At 41.0% G+C, this 17948-nt stretch overlaps 2 protein-coding genes across 6 annotated transcripts in view; one reads left to right on the top strand and one right to left on the bottom strand.

Annotated features, from left to right (window-relative positions):
- Positions 1–17948, top strand: part of LOC133528289 (neurexin 1) — a 326318-nt gene that overhangs the window by 72502 nt on the left and 235868 nt on the right. The gene's annotated exons all lie outside the window — the stretch shown is intronic.
- LOC133528469 (uncharacterized) lies at positions 12492–16484 on the bottom strand. Its single transcript, XM_061865862.1, has one exon. It carries the CDS (start codon positions 16197–16199, stop codon positions 12492–12494), a length of 3708 nt encoding a protein of 1235 aa, XP_061721846.1. The 5' UTR covers positions 16200–16484.

A 17948-nucleotide genomic window follows, 5' to 3' on the forward strand; every position in this document is an offset into this window, starting at 1 on the left:
ATTAGGATATCCTGTAACGATGGTTGTGGGTATGTAATAAAAAAAAAACAATACTAATAATTATCATTTGTAATAAATAAAATGAATATTAGAGGACAATGTTACACAGATCCACCTAGTCCCAAACAAATCAGAGCATGTACAGTTAAGTTTAAAATATAGGTGCACACAAGTTGTTCAAAAATATGTCCCATAGCTCTTAAGTCGACGAATTACGAGCTACGGGACACATTTTTGAGTATGTTGTTTGCACCCATATTTTCACACTTGACTGTACTGGACATAGCTTTAGGATGTGTATTATCGAATAAGAATGGATTACAGTAGCATACGCAAGAAGACCTCTAAACAAAGCAGAAAAAAAAGAAATATTTTAGACCATGGATGACCATATATGGATGAAAATGTAAAATTGACATCGATCACCGCCTACTAATCTATATTCAGCTTGAACAGTCCATCAAGTCAGCATCAAAAGTAGTGGATCAGACTGCGCGTCAAAATGATCTTAACAAAAATAATAAGTCTGTATTATGTAGAACAGCTTACAGATTATGAGATATACTTTTGATCACGTATTGTAGAGATCTGTATTTGGAAAAGTATTCGATGGCAGATACTTTTGGGCGTTATTTTATCCCCTATTATTGATGCTGACTGTACTATATACATACTTATATTTGGATGATAGAAGTTGCAAACCTCACGAGTACTGCGGTAGCAGCATGGTTGCATTTAGTCATTCATTTAATATTGCATTTTCATGTCCATAATAAGGTGTTACATTTCGTATAGCCAGTTCATGTCACCCTGTAAGGGCACACAATAGTACGTTTCTATTCTCTTAATGCTAGTCTACATATCATAATTAAAGTAACATAATAAAATTAACATATTAGCGTATCAGTATTTTAGTAACCTACTAGTTAGTCACATAAATTAATTTAGTAATTTCAAAAATAGCAACGTTTACAATGCACCGATACAATAATGGCTGATTGAATTAACTTGTCAAATAATAATAATAAATATGTATTTAATGGATGTCAATGAATATTAAAGTGATGGCAGCAATATTATATGCCAAGTTACAAGTTAAAATTCTACATTAATTCGGTGTCATATTTAGCTAACGTATTATCTTTCTGGAATGATTCTTCAGTGTAATAACAATTTTCTATTAATAGGCTTTTCAGTTTAGAGTTAAAAGTTTTTTATCGCTAGTCACTATGCCTGTCACTTTCGCACATACATTCTTGTTAGAACGTGACAGGCATAGTGACAGGCGCTATAAATGCGACCGTGCTGCAGCCGCTGGTGTGGGGCAAGTCGTTTGTCCCTGTCTGGAGTTCGCGAAATAAATATTAATACGAATACATATTTATGGGGGAGCGGGTCATTTAATTGAATTTCGTCCCTTCTTGGTATAATCCTAAAAAGTTTTCTTTTCGCAGACTTACTTAAATAACGTATAATATTATTACATGTACCTATGTCGGGTTACATATTATTATTACGTACGAGTATACATGCGTTGGGGGGTTTTCGTTAGGCTCCGATAACTTTAACGCCGCATTGAGGAAATACCGGAAATATTGTTCAAGTTAGTCATAATTTTATTTATTAAGTTTAAGATATGAGTAAATCATGTTGGGTCAATTAATTCCAAATTAGATACCGATTTGTACTAGTGCTTCAACGAACATTTCCATATTTATTTATAAATTATATATTTATAAACAGTTAAATGAAAACTTTGCTCAATAATACCTTTTAAGTAAAGAAATTTTCGCTTTTAGTCTAACTTTTGGTATTTCGGAAAAAGTTATCAAGAGTATAACTTAAACGGGTTTGTAACAGCGCTTAAACAAAATAGTTTCATTCTTTGAATGGAACTGATAAAGGGTATATTTTGGTTGAGAAAACCTTCAGAATCAACAAAACAGTTCCATATTTAGTCTAACATAATATAAACATAAACAACAAACAAACTTTCACTTAATCACAGCTTCGATGTAGTAAAAGTTACTCGTAATTTTCTGTCGCTGTGGGGTCGATTTAGTTTTTACAATTTGATATGATTTTGATATCTATATTTTGATGACCGGTTTCGCCTAGTAGGCTAGTGACCCTGCCTACGAAGCTGATGGTCCCGGGTTCAAATCCTGGTAAGGGCATTTATTCGTGTGATGAGCATGGATATTTGTTCCTGAATCATGGGTGTTTTCTATGTATTTAAGTATTTATAAATATTTATATTTATACCTTTACATACTTTGTACCATTTTTTTTTGTAGCGTGCGATAAAGCATTTTATTATTATATATTATATATATCGTTGTCTAAGTACCCTCAACACAAGCCTTATTGAGCTTACTGTGGGACTTAGTCAATTTGTGTAATAATGTCGTATAATATTTATTTATTTATATTTATATACCTCTCGGCTCGAATGATGGTCTCTTCGACAGTTCCTTTTACCCTATTATTGTATTATTAAAATTTTTGACTTTCTGACATTAACTACGTTGTCCTAGCTGTATTTTTTTATTTTTATATTCTTTATTATTTTGACTGATTTCTCTATTTATAGAAAGTGTTTTTATACATTTATAATTTCTTACTGTTTTATTTTCTTTTTACTATTAATTGAGTGGTCTCATTATTTTTATTTTTGATTGTTATTCTTTATTCATTCCGATTCTTAGTTATTATTATTGTTATTGTGTCGTGATGATGTTTTTGTGAATATTTTGACATGTAAAATATAATGTACATTTCCAATAAGAAACTACTTACTTACTTACTGCTGTGGCGCAGCGACCCGAAGTGGATCTTGGCCTCCGACACCAAAGACCGCCATGCTTCTCTGTCCAAAGCCGTTTCTGTCCAATCGACGGCGCCGAGTTCGCTAAGGTTGTCCGAGCCGAACATCATTGGAGAAACGAAAGCCGCCAGACTCCGATGGCTCGGGCACGTAGTCCGGATGGGTGAGGATCGTGCAGTCTGGAGGGCGTACTCTGGAGTTCCAAATGGCCGAAGAACGTCTGGACGCCCTAGGTACCGCTGGAGAGATGAAGTGCAAAAAGACCAATAAGAAATTAATGAATCTAATCTAATCTAATCTAACATACAGCTCATTTGGTTAGCTTTATTTAAAAAAAAACTGTAGTATATGTAAGTAGTTTTTATATAAGGTCAATGTGGAGAAGAACGGCATATAACATTTTTGGTTGGAAAAACCGACATAGCAAGAACTCTAGTATTTGTTCGCGTATTTTGCTCAGACATAGTCAGAAAGGAAGAGTTACAAGAGAAGAAAGAGGTTATAGACGGTCTTCACCATTTTGACCTTAAGTCTCATTCAATTGTAGAGGTATTGGCCGCCAATACAAAGATGTAGTACATAAAAAACTGAATACACTTTAGTCAGCGGTCAACCGCGCTCTCATTCTTTACTGAAGAAATATGTTTTTACCGTATATTTATAACTTAAATGTTACATTTATAAATGAGTTAATATTATTATTAATGTTTTTAACTCCAAAACTGCCAGCTGACTTTCCAATCCAGAGGGCAAACTAGGCTTTATTGGGATTAATCCGGTTTCCTCACGATGTTTTCCTTCACCGGTAAATATCAAATGATATTTCGTTCATAGGTTCCGAAAAACTCAATGGTACGAGCCGGGGTTTGAACGCGCGACCTTTGGATTGCAAGTCTTACGATCTTACCACCACCAGCGCTTCCTATCTGTTGCTGTCTTCATACTGCTGTCACTATCTACGGTACAATATGCTTGTTTAATTCGTTCACGTTGTATCGAAATCGAAATTGTTTGCTGTCCAACTGCACAAAAACGGTTTAGATGCTTTGATTCTGTAATCTTCTCTCAAAAATCTTCTGTCTAATGCTATTTGGAATGAAGTATACTTCGCTACACCTTATAAAACAAAGGCCTGAGTCCTGCCGCGTCTGTCTGTAGGTATGTTCGCGATAATCTCAAATACTACTGCACTGATTTTCATGCGGTTTTTACCAATAGAGTGATCATAAACTACAATTTTGTCGGAGGGCTGACCTGCGGTGAGTGTGGTGACATTTACTGCAAAAATAGGCTACGTCAGCCACCTGAGAGCTCACGATCGTCGCTCTCATTAGCCAGCACAAACTGAGTCGCCGAGGCCGAAATCGGCCAGGACAGGATGATGATGATGACTTGAGGAAAGTTTAGATGTATAATTTGTTAAGGTATTGTGCAACCCGTGCGAAACTTGGGCGGGTCGCTAGTACCTATAAAGCAAAATTCGTCCAAAAATAGGTACAAAGACAAACAGTTCCGTATGTAACAGTTTTGAATGATTCACGATTAGTTTCACTAGACTTAATCGACCGAGATATGAACCGTGATTACCTTTTATATTGTTTTTGAGCTCCCGATATTTCGACGCATACATGCATCCTGTTCACGGGTAACTGGAGATAGCGGGTAATCACGGTTTATATCCCGGTCAATTTCAGTTCTCTCTGTTCCGTATGTAGTTGATAATAGACAGTAAGTCATGTTGGGTAACTAATCACAACTTATCACTACGAAACATCTCGGTAACTAATTGTAACGGCACCAATCAGCGCTCTTATGTTACTGCAGGAGTCAATAAAAGCATCAAAGGCAACAACAGTTCCGTTTTTAGCCTAAAATAGACAGTAAGTCATGGCTGCTGGTCACAAATCAGCGTTGAAATGGAGCTCTCTGCAGAGCTGCTATAACGCCGCGTCGACGCGCGGAGAATTTTAATTACGCCCAATTTTGTGTGCTGGCGCAAGTATTAAGATACGAGATACTTGGAAACCTCAAGAGTATATAGGTTATAGGTATTTGCGGGCTTGGTTTCCGCAACTCGACGTCATATTATCGCGCCTGTTTTGCGTGGTGGGTTGTCGGCACTACTCTTGGCAACCCAACTCTACCAAGAAGCCTAGCAGACCCTTGATGTTGCCGACGACTTCTGGGAGAGACCCCGGCAAACCGAGATATTATGCCCGGTACTCTGCCAACCATGGGCATTCAAGAATGACGTGGGTGGCTGTCTCCTCTGCCTCCATGCACGCCCTGCAGAGGGGGCTATCTGTAACACGTAGGGTTAATAGGTGTTTGTTTAGTGGGGCGTGAACGGTTATGGCCCTAGTCAAAAGCCGGAGCTGTGGCCTCTTCAGCTGTCTCAGCGTCCTTTACAAACCGAGGTCGATTGTCGGGAGGGCTTCCTTCGCCTGCCTGCACGTGGCTAGATTATACCAGTACTGTTGGTGTTTTACCTTGGTGTTGTGTTGCAGCATGTTCCGGAGCCAGGCATAAGGCAGTGGTATAATTGGCTCCGGTCCTGCCACCTTCAGTACCGGGCCTCCTCTCGCCAATATCTTCAAGAATAATGATAGTCCTCTCGCGTCGATGATGGTGCCTATGACAGTCCCATTTTTATATGGAGTAGCTATCACGTGTGTTTGTAGGCATTTTTTGGAAGTGTAATGCACTAATTTATTATAAATGTAACATATAAGTAATAAAACGGTAAAAACACATTTCTTCAATTATTTGTTTAATTAAGCCCAACCAAAAGAGACATGAAGGAATTGTGATATGGACCATCATTCGATGCGAGATGTGTGGTATGGGTCTCTATTGTTTCTCATAAAGTTTCAAGTCATAATGTATTGTTTGTCCGCATTTTTGTTAGTCATAATTTGGTTTTTCTCAGAAACGCGTAACTTTTCAGGATTGCCATAAAACAAACCTAACCTATCTATAGCATAACCTAAGGAAATTCCTGAACAGTTAATGGTTTCAGAGTTATGACTAATGATAATCTGACTATCATTACATTATGACTTTCAATAATTATGTCAAACAAAGGGATCCGTGTGTGGTATACTACATAGATATGTTTCAATATAAATACTAGTACCGTTCATGTAGTAGTAGTCTTACTTTCAAATGATTTAAAATTTGATATATTTAATGGTACTCGCTACTGGTTGTAGGTGCACGCACGCCAGACAAATTTAGTTTCGGAAGCATACCCTTTCTGCTGAATAAATGTTTGAGTTTGACAGGCGAATTCGAACTTCCACTGACATCAGAATGATATCTAAATGATGTCATTTGGTTGTCGTGCATTTCGCTTGTACTTATCCGAACGTCTTTGGCGCGAAAAAAAATGGTGTCCGCCACCAAAATTTACTCGCACACTACGCATAACATCCGTAATAAGTGTTAATTGGAAATAAGTTTGTATTTGGAAGTTATCACGTGGTAGTAAACAACAAACCATTTTTTTGTTGCCGATTTTTTCTTTAGATTTGGCTGGTTTGAATCGTCATTTTGGACGGAATAAATACGAAATAATAACTTATCCCGAAAAAAATTACAGAATTTTCCGTGTTGAGTTACGAAAATACCATTTATCATAACTCAGAAGAAGACTGTTAAGGGCATAAGGTGAAATTGTGCTTATATTATACATAATAGGGAACTTTGTCTATTCACCTAAAGGAAGCTGATGAAAAACGAACGACAGAAAAAAAATCGGCTTTTAAATGGCAAGCTTGGTGAAGCAGCATACTTGTAAGATAAAGGGCTGATCTCTCGCGCCTGTGCCCTGCGCCACGAAAGCACTTTCGAACAAGATGGCGCCGAAATATGGCGTCGTTAATACAAAAATTCGATTTAATTGTTCTCTATATAGATCGGCGTATATTTAAAATTAATGACTTGCTTTAACGTTTAGCGTTTTATCTAAATTTGTTAAAACTTTTTAACTTCTTGAATTTAGGTTAGCTATTTGAGATTTGTTCACTAAAGAAATGATGTTTTACTTGAACTAATTTTGTTAGAAACTACGAATTTTCTTGAAATTGGTTTTCGTATAAACTTAAGTAAGTAAATAGATTGAAATTTATTTCTTTCACAACGAAAATTACACTATAAATTTGCTACATTCGTAAAAAGTATGTTTATCTTCTCATCATAAAATAATATATATATATATATATATATAAATATATATATATAATATTATTTTCATTTCACATCAATGTTGCTCATTATTGTGCCATGTGGCGGTGAATGTGTTAACGACAAAAAAATGCCTTAGAAATATCTAACCAATAGGCTATCAATAGCGTATAAATAAATTCGTTTTCGTACATTTAAATGTAGTTAAATAATTTGTGCTTATTAATTGGCTAAATAATTAACTAGAACTGGAAAGTGATTTAATTAGAGTATAGTCGTTCGATTTGAAGCTGGCCCGAAGCGGCTAATCTTTTGTCTACCACGCTAAAACCGCGCATGCCACTACCTGCAAAAAAAGGGTCGTGTAATTCTAATTGGCACCTGAGCGCGGGCTAGTCCAACGCTCAAAAAACCAGTGTAGGTGCGCTCTCCGATAACGCGCCTTTGTTATGCACATCGAGGACACATTTTAGACTGATTCGGTAGCGTTCGACTCGCCGGCACTCAGTAACCGTATAGGGACCACACAAGAAATCGCAAATGTTTTTACCATTTGTTCATTTGCAATCTTATTTCAATTAATATAGGAGTTGTAATTAAATAACCGGTTAAAGTGACCGGGCCCTTTTTTTGCAGGTAGTGGCACGCGCCGTTTTAGTTAACAATAGACAAGCCATTGGAGGCCAGCTACAAATCTAACGACTATCCTACCTCTACCAATTTACCAGATTTTTTTTACGCGTCAACATGTCCAACTTCACCGCTTAGAAACTACTTGCATCGCACAGCTAAACTGTGGGATAAACGGCGAACTCGTTGCGCACTGGCGGCGAACACGTTGCGCGCTCGCCTCGTGGCGAACTCGTTGCGCACTCGCCTCGCGGCGAACTCGTTGCGCGCTCGCCACGCTTTCAATTCGCTCGCATATCACCAGTGTTTCCGCGCCCTAAGGAAAGAGCGTACTCCTATTTAAAGGCCGGCAATGCACTTACAACCTCTCTAGTGTTGCGGGTGTCCATGGGCGACGGAAATTGCTTACCATCTCGTTTGCATCCTGTATCATAAAAAAATGAAACGGTTTCGATGCTCAAATATGAAGTAAAGTATTTCCAAAATTAGGTACTTATAGTTTAAAATTCTATTCCGAACTGCCATACAACATTTTAATAAAACTTACACACAACTCCAGTATATGATATATCATAGATGCCAACATGGAAATATGGCGGTCTCATAAGGCTCCCAATAGTTTCCCGTTGTTGTGTTGGCATGCCTGACTTGCATTTGAAAGCGGTCTGAGCGCTGACGACCTATTTTATTGTAAAACCAACCTTAATGGGCTCCAAATAGAGATCATAATTTCTATTCAGCTTAAAAGCAGGGGATGGGAATGGAACAATGCATTGCACAGGTCAGTGGCCTTTGTATTTGGATGTTTATTTTTTATCTGTGCAGTCATACGTCATGACTTATCTTTTAATGAATATATGTTGCAGCGTGGCATACATACAACGCGGTTTCGACGAGCTTGCGTAAATTTCAATTACAGCTCGTGAAGATAGGGAAGTCAAATTAGCTCTGTATATAGTTATTAAAAAAAATGATTTTATAAAAACTGGTTAATGAGCCAAAAAAATAGTTTTATATTTATTTCTATACCTACCTACATCCATTCATCTTTATCACTCGTTGCTCGAATAGCTGGCGACACCGTGTCAACGAAAGAACTTGGGTCAAATAACCATATGTCATTCTAAGCTTTTAGTCCTGTGTCGAAAGATGGCAGTAAATTTAGTTGACCTCAAAATTTACTTTCACAATACGCCTCTATACTCAATTCTGTTTGGTATTACATAGGATATACAATGCTTGTCCCAAATAAGTATATAATGATAATGATTCTATCTGGAAGGCTGCCCAGTCTGCGGCCCCATTTGGAATTAGACCATGGAATTAGGCCATAGTAAATAGCCTGGGCATAAGTTGCTGTCAGACCGGCGACGGGGAAGCGGGGAAGTGGCGATAGATTATCTTTATACAAGAAACAAGGAAGATATCTAAATGGTGGCAGTCGCTAGTGCGTCTCGCTTGCGCCAATACACGTGCGGACAAGCATGAGTGAAATACACGTGCGACTGACATTTGGATATCATTTTGATGTTGCAATGTAAGTTTGAAATAGCCTCTTGGTGTTAGATAAAAGAGAGGGATTTAATCTTTGGTCGTTGGCTGTTTAGATTAAAACTATAATATGGCAAGCACAACTTGTCAGTCAGTAAAAAATGAAAACTATACTCATCCCTTTCTTTTGGGTGCTAGTACTAGCGTAAGACAAAGACGGAATGATTCTCTTTGTCTATGTTTGAAATGAGACAGTCCTGGGCCAAACTATATTACGTGTGTGATTAACGGCCCGATTCGAAGAATGAGATACGATAACGATAAGTTCTGTAGGGCTAATATAGTCGGCTCTTTATCGTTTGTCACCATGCCTGTCACGTTCTAACAAGTATGTAAGTGCGAGAGTGATGCATGACATGATAGGTGATAAAAATGCGACCATGATACCGCTGCTGGTTTAGATAAGTTCTCATTTAGATATCGTTTGTATGTCGTATAATTGACAGAAGCAGCTCGATTTGAGCAACCAATGTCACTTTGACGTTAGAAATATCGTAGATATATCTTATTGGGATCACAACGGAATCGGAATAAACGTCAATTTTTATATGTCGTTTAGTTATCGATCTTTTAAGGATCTTTCCAAGATCTTAAACGTGTCTTAATTACTCGTCGAATCGGGCCGTAAATCGAGCGCTAGTTTAGTGGAAAAACAACTTCCAGGAAACGAATAAAAAGTAAAAATAATAAATCAATATCAGATTTACTAAATATACCAATAAGTTTAATATACATTTAATACGTAAAGCCTGACCAGTAATATATGATCACGCGCCATATTGCGGAATTTTATCGGAACTAAATTTTTCATACTAAACTGAACTGTCACCCTATACATGAGAATAACAGCGCCCTCTTGACAATGATCATATATTTCTGGTTAGGCTTTAGTTCTCTCTCTTTCCTCGCGTTGTCCCGGCATTTTGCCACGGCTCATGGGAGCCTGGGGTCCGCTTGACAACTAATACCAAGATTTGGCGTAGGCACTAGTTTTTACGAAAGCGACTGCTATCTGACCTTCCAACCCAGAGGGTAAACTAGGCCTGGTTGGGATTAGTCCGGTTTCCTCACGATGTTTTCCTTCACCGAAAAGCGACTGGTAAATATCAAATGATATTTCGTACATAAATTCCGAAAAACTCATTGGTACGAGCCGGGTTTGAACCCGCGACCTCTGGATTGCAAGTCGCACGCTCTTACCGCTAGGCCACCAGCGCTTTTTTTTTGTTAGGCTTTAGTTGTGGTACGAATATTACCAAAACAACAATCAAATGCTCCTAATCTAAGCTCAGACCGGCAATGGTCACAAATGTCATCGCGGGCCGACAATGCGTCATTTCCGGAGGGATGTCAATTTCCGACCGATGTCCGCCATTACACGGTCGTCTTGTTGTCATAAGTATTGGTAATTGGATGTAGTTTACCGGAAATTAATGGTTTGCAAGAAAATAAGGGGTTTTAGATATGCTTGGTTTTTTTATCCTTACCTTTCTTTATCTTTACCTTATTTGAGTGTCCCACGGCTGGGCAAAATGCCCCTGGTTCTCAATGATTCCCGATTTTGTGCTTCTTCCAGCCAGTTATTAAGGAAGGTGACAATAGTCTCGCCATCGCCCTCGCTCTACCAGCATTAACTTTTTTTTAATACTACGACGGTGGCAAACAAGCCTACGGCCCGCCTGATGATAAGCAGTCTCCGTAGCCTGCAACCCCAGTTGCTACATGCGTGTTGCCGACCCTAACACTCCGCAACCTCCTTTGAGCTCCGGCAACCGTACTCACCGGCAGGAACACAACACTATGAGTAGGGTCTAGTGTTATTTGGCTGCGGTTTTCTGTAAGGTACTTCCCCAGTTGGGCTCTGCTCTAAGAAAAGATAGTTTATTATTCAAGTAGGCATATTACAATGCGCTTATGAACGTCAAATAAAGCTACACCTCTGACCCGAGAAGATTTAAATCCCCCTTCAGTTGGAGGAGGGTATCCCAATATGGACCGGCAAGAAACTCGGCGGGACACATCTTGTCAAAACATTACATGTTATAATTAACATGCATTAAATAAGAACAAAAATACAATATAAATTACTAAAGAAATCATGCAATTACATACTTTATAGAAATTTGATTTAAAAAAAAATTTCGTATCAAATCATACAAATACGTAGTTCTTTCTGAAAACATATCGAATTCGTACAAAAGGAAAATTCTTATTACCATTATTTTCTTATTCTGTTCCTAACAGTGTCTATTCTATTCATCTAAATTGGTTCAGCCATTAAAACGTGCAGAGGTAACAGACAGACACACAGACAGGGTTACTTTAGCATTTATAATAATTTTCAGATGTGACAGTACAACAAATTATCGCGTGATGTTTTCAATCATAGACAGGTGGCAGTGTAGATAGTGCAGCCGGTTTGTTAGGTTTAGAATAAACGCGCGTTTACGGAGAGACAGATTTATAACCCCGTATACTTGTTTCGCATTGAGCAGGTTGGCGCGTATCTTGCCTCATCAGCAGCTAAGGGCTATTTCTCGCTTTTCCATTCGGTGATGTATGGTCTAGAATTCTGGAGCACGGTTGCGGAATGGCAGCGTGCATTCATTTTGCAGAAACGTGCAGTACGAATCTTTCATATGTCCCACACGGAACACCCGCAAGGCAACTCTACACACGAAATCATTCCCGCACCCAATAATAATTGCATTCGGGATTTTTTTTATCAGATTGCAATGCTCTTTTTATTAGAACAAGTATAGATCGTGTCATTCACGAACCTACACTACCTTTAAACCTAGAATATATTATGCTGAAGCGATATCAAAATTAAAGTGATTTGTTAAGATTTAGTTAGTGGAAAACGATTTCTCCCGAAATTGAATTTCATAGAACAAGTACCGTTATTTCGCTAGAATCGCAAAACTATTCTTCCCTCTTAATAGTTAGATATGACAAATCTGCGCGTCATAGATGACGCGAATTATATAACTGTTGACTGTATGGGGTTCATGTGAAGAAAAGCCGAGGTTCTAAGACGAAGATGTATTTCGGAAAACACACAAATACAAAAAAATGTCACGAGAGCGTATGTGACTAGGCTCGCGGCCGGCAGCGGACTGCCTGGCGGCGCATAGCAACGGGTTACATTAGATATGCTACAATCAAATTTCAACCGTAACTCTAAGTAATTAAAAGCTAATTTAACATGACATGGTTTTTAATAAGTAAAACATAACTAGGTACAGATATAACGAGCGCATCGCCAACACTCCCCACCCCAGTGCTGTTCACAGCACTAATCAACTAAAGAGATAGGTGCGATGCGTGCCGCAGACCGACGCCAAGTCCCAGTCCTGGTCTTGACCTCCACCAGCCTTATGCGCCCGTCCTTACCGGCAAACACCTGAGTGACCAAACCTTTTGGCCACATGTTGCGAGGAGAGTTCGGGTCCACGACGAGGACGAGGTCACCGACTTGCAGCGGCTTCCTTTCCTCGTGCCATTTCCTTCTTGGTATGAGGTCGGGTAGGATCGCCTTCATCCATCTCTGCCAGAACATATCGGTTAGCCGCTGAGCTGTACGCCAATGTTTCCGCAGGTACAGGTCAGACCCGTCAAAAGAACCAATAGTAGGCAGATTTGACGACGTGCCAAGAAGGAAATGGTTCGGTGTAAGTGATTCTACAACTCCATTTTCTACAGAGACGTGCATCAAGGGACGACTGTTCACTATATTTTCGACTTCCGCCATAAGCGTACTTAAAACTTCGTCCCGTGGTGCACGCTCATTTAAAATTACTTTAAGAGACGTCTTTACGCTACGGATTAGCCTCTCCCACGCCCCACCCCAATGGGGGCTAGCGGGAGGGATAAAAGTCCACTCCAAACCTTTGTTGACACCGTAGCTTTTCAGTTCTTCAACGTTCAGTTCCTGCATCGATCGCTGCAGCTCAGTACAGGCGCCGCGCAGGTTTGTCCCGTTATCAGAGAACAGATGTGATGGCCAGCCACGCCTGGCCGCCATCCGACGCAGTGACATTATTAACGAGTCTGACGTCAGAGAGGAGACTAGCTCAATGTGGATCGCGCGCACCGTCAGGCAAGTGAACAAAACTCCATACCTCTTTTCGCGGCGACGTCCTACGACGACCTCCATCGGTCCGAACAGGTCTAAACCGCAGTACGAGAATGCCCGCTGATGGTGTGCCATTCGAGCCCTTGGTAAGTCACCCATTCGTGGAATCCGCGGTTGGCACTTGCGGATTCTGCACAGCATACAGGATGATGCTATGGACTTAACTGTTGGCCTTAGACGTAAGATCCAGAACCGTTGTTTTACCTCATTAACTATGGTTTCTTGGTTCCCGTGCGCCAGCTTCACGTGATAGTCTCGGACAATCAACTTACTCACCTGATGCCGACCATCAAGTATTACCGGCCTCTTAACATCAATGGGTACGTCTGTTACAGCATCGATTCGGCCGCTCACACGCAGCAGTCCATGTTCATCAAACACCGGTGACAGAGAGAGTAATCTACTGGAGCGGTGCAATGGCTTACCATTTTTAATAGTGACGATGTCTTCCCCAAAGGACTCCGCCTGTGCGTACTGTAAAAGCAATCTTTCAGCTCGTTCCATAGTACTGCAATCGACTTGACCCTGAATGCCTTTGCATCTGTCGATAAACGCTAGTACCGTAGCCGTGGCCCGCTTCAAGCGTAACCAAGAAGAAAACCGCAATGGGTCCGGTACAGCCAGTCCAATTGAACCCTCTTGTACGACAGCAACACATTCAGGCGACGTGGTGTCTGAATGTGATAAAATAACATCTTTTGGCCACAAGGATACGTCTTCATATAAAAATTTCGGACCCGCGAACCATTTATCTAGTTGAGCGTGATCGAAAGTATCCCGCGTAGCTAAATCCGCTACATTTAGCTTTGTAGGTATATAATTCCACTCATCTACGCCGGATAACTCATCAATCTCGCCCAACCGGTTCGCTTCGAACGTTTTATATGAGCGCGTATTGTTACGCACCCAGTGCAACACAGTCGAACTGTCGCACCAAAAGTAACGCCGCTCGGGAACTATCTTGTGCTCCTTACCTATTGTATTAGCCAGCCTTGCGGCCAACAGTGCAGCTTGTAACTCGGCCTTAGGTACTGTTAATGGTTTAACAGGCATAACTTTACATTTACTAGCAATAAAGGCAACTTTAATATAACCATTTATCTCCCAACGCCAATAAGCAACAGTACACATGGCCCGAGTACTACTATCACAAAATACATGCAATTGTAAGTTATTATAACCTACCTCTGCCGTGCGCGTAGCGCTTCTAGTTTCCGCTACGGATGCGTAGAGCTTCGTAGCACATGACGTAGGCGCACCGTTGCCAGACGCGAACGTCGATTGCGGCAACGTCGCGCTCGGAGTACCATTGGATGCTTCGATCAGGTGATCTGCCGTCTCGCTTACTCGCACAGATGAATTATGAATGCGAACAGCTGATTGATAGCACCGTGGTATACGTATATCGCTAATTACCTTAAGTAGGTCAATCCATTTTCGCCACTTGTTGTAAATAACGTCTGGAATGTAATCATTCCAGTCTACATTTAACCGCCAGGTGTCCTGCAGCATAATACGACCCTGAATGGTGAAAGGAGATAAGAATCCTAGGACATCGAAAATCGACATTATTACCTTAAGCATAAGACGCTTTGTAGGACGCTCATCACCGTTGACAATACTTTCGGGAATCCGTTTTAATGATAAGTCGAATGTCAACTTATCATCGGCTGGATACCATATTAGCCCGAGAGTACGCTCACCTTCTTGCTGCTGTTCGACTTTAAACCTTACGGCCGCTGTACCTAAGGTTTGATTTGGCAGACTATTTAAAACTGAGACACTGTTGCTAGTCCAGTTTCTTATCTCGAAACCGCCGGCACTGTGAATAAAACTTATGTTTCTTACCATTTTGATGGCCGAGGCTTCGTCAGCAAAACTGTCTATGTAGTCATCTACATAATGCGAATTACAAATCGCATCGACAGCTTCCGGCATAGTCGACTCGAACCGTCGCGCGTTTAAGTTTTTGACAAACTGACTAACAAATGGACTGCAATTAGCCCCAAACGGAAGTGACGTCATTACATAAGTTTTTAGTTCGTCAGTAGGATTGTCTCTCCATAGGAATCGTAAAGCGTGTTGATCTTCGACTCGGATCTTGATCCTTAAAAACATATCTTTGATGTCACCAGTTACTCCAATCTTGTTTTCCCTAAAGCGTAACATAATACCAAATAGTGATGACAGCAAGTCGGGACCTGTAAGTAAGAAATCATTTAGGCATAAGCCATTTACCTTATTTGCCGAGTCGAAGACTAAGCGGAGACGCTTCTTGTTGACGTTATCTACTCCAAAATGAGCAAGATACCATGTTTTGGGTCTCACCTGAGTATCTGACAGTTCAGATGCGTAATCATTTTGAAGTAAATGACTGACGCGCTCCCGATACCTTTCAGCAAAACCAGAGTCCTTGGCCATTCTCTTTTCGATACCTTTCATCCTTTTAAGAGCGCTAGGATACGAGTCAGGCATGGATGGGTGGTCGTCCTTCCACGGCAGGCCGACGTGCCAGCGGCCGGCGCGCAACTCCGCGGACTGCTGCAGCTGGGCCACCGCGCGCGCGTCATCCGCGTTCTGCCGCGGCGCGCACGACACGCCCATCGTGTCCACCTTGAATGACAGGCGGACCTCCTCGTGGATCTGCCTTAACAGATCAAGACCCTCTGAGGTATCCATCGTGTGCTCCGTCTCTGAAATAAAAAGGTTAGACTCGACCTGCGTGGGCGGGCGGACGCCCTGCGGCACGTACACCTTCCCATGAGCGCACCAACCCAAGGGAGTGAGGCTAGCATACCCCTCGTTATATTTACCTACTCTAACTTGTGAAGGCAACATTAAATGATAGTTATCTTGACCTATTAACATCTCAGGTTTTGAATCGGAAGTACATAATTTATCTTTAATATCTTTTAAGTGAGTATAGTTAATACATTTTAAAACTGATAAACTTTGCAACGGTACACTCAAATCGTCTACACTACGCACTCTTATATTATGCACCTTATTGTCTATACCCGCAATGTTTACATTCACAATGGCAGATTTGCGCACTAATTCGCTACCGACAAATGCACCGTGTGTGCAAAACGTGCTAGCACGTCCACTTAATCCCGCGCGCCGCGCTAATTTCGAACTTATTAAACTAACTGAAGAACCATCGTCCAACAAAGCCGTAGTCGAAAATACACCGTTAGGTCCATGAACACTGATAGGTACTACTTTCAGCAACACCCTTTTATCACTTGCGTTAATATGCGTCAAAGTCTCAGGAACAGATTTGGACTCGAGGTCTTGCTGCGCTGACGCACTCGTAGTAGGACATGTTGTAGAACTCAAAGGGCCCAATGATGATGATGACGTAAGCGGTACCTCGATCTTGTTTACCGTGTAGTGCAGAAGTCTATGATGTGCTTCGCCACAATCGTCCTTATCGCAAGCAGGCGCACGGCACGATTCTCGATCGTGTTTAGATAATAGGCATTTATAACATAGGCCGTTTTTTCTAACGAATTGCCACCTCACTTTGCGCAGCGCGCGTTTAAACTGTTTACAATCTGTTATCTTGTGAACAGATGTTCGGCAAAAAAGACATTTCTTATCGCTTACTTCGCCGTGCACTAATATTGTATGGTTACGTGCGTTGTTAGTGTCTTTATTGTTATGTTTATAACTCTCACTTTTAGTGGCCATATAGGTACTTGCAGTGGTTGAAATTTTAACTGCCTCTTCGTTAAGAAAGTCAGACATGATGACCAATCTAGGTTTTTTACCATCTTTGATTAAATTAAAGCTATAATCTGACCATTTCGATATTAGTACTGTCGGCAGCTTAGATAAAATTATGGAAACTATATTTACCCCCTGTAGGTGCTCCTCTTGACCGACTGCTCGTACTGCTTCCACGTAGTTTTGAACTTTTAACGCGAACGTAATGATATCCTTATGGTAATCTTGGTGCAATGGTTGAAGCTTTTTAATGTCGTACAATACGCGGGAAATGATGCACTCAGAGTTACCATATCGTAGCTCCAACGCCGACATGACTTTTTCAGGTGACGTGGCACTTATGAACAAAGCGTTGACTGCATCCTTTGCGGCTCCGCGCAAACATTTTCTAAGCCTCCAAAGGTTCTCCTTATCGGTGAATTTACATAACTCAGTGGACTCGTAGTATGCTTGTTTAAACTGCAACCATTCTAAATAATCGCCAGAGAACTCGGGGAGATCTTTTGGCGTGCTGAGTCGACTGAGCAGGCTGGTATTCGGAGCATTGACAGTGGAGATGTTTTTCACAGCATCGGCCATAACTTGTATCGCATTGTTGAGCGCCATGACGGTGCCATCCGGCGGCGGCAGCGGAGCGGCCGGCACGGGCGCCGGGGCTGGCGCGGGCGTGGCGGCGCGTGGCGCTGGACCGGGCTCGGGCAGTAAATGTGGCACTTGCTGATGCAACTCACCCAAATCTAAGCCATTATCGTGGGCTGGCTGCAGATCGTCTTGCGGTTCCAAGTTACCCTGTTTTTCCACCCAATTTGCAACTTGACTTCGAGAATAGCTCCTTCGACTTACTTGTGAACCGTAATCTTGTTCCTCGTCGTCCAGCTCTGCTAATTG

The sequence above is a fragment of the Cydia pomonella genome, chromosome 19 (assembly GCF_033807575.1).
Source record: "Cydia pomonella isolate Wapato2018A chromosome 19, ilCydPomo1, whole genome shotgun sequence".
NCBI lineage: Eukaryota > Metazoa > Arthropoda > Insecta > Lepidoptera > Tortricidae > Cydia > Cydia pomonella.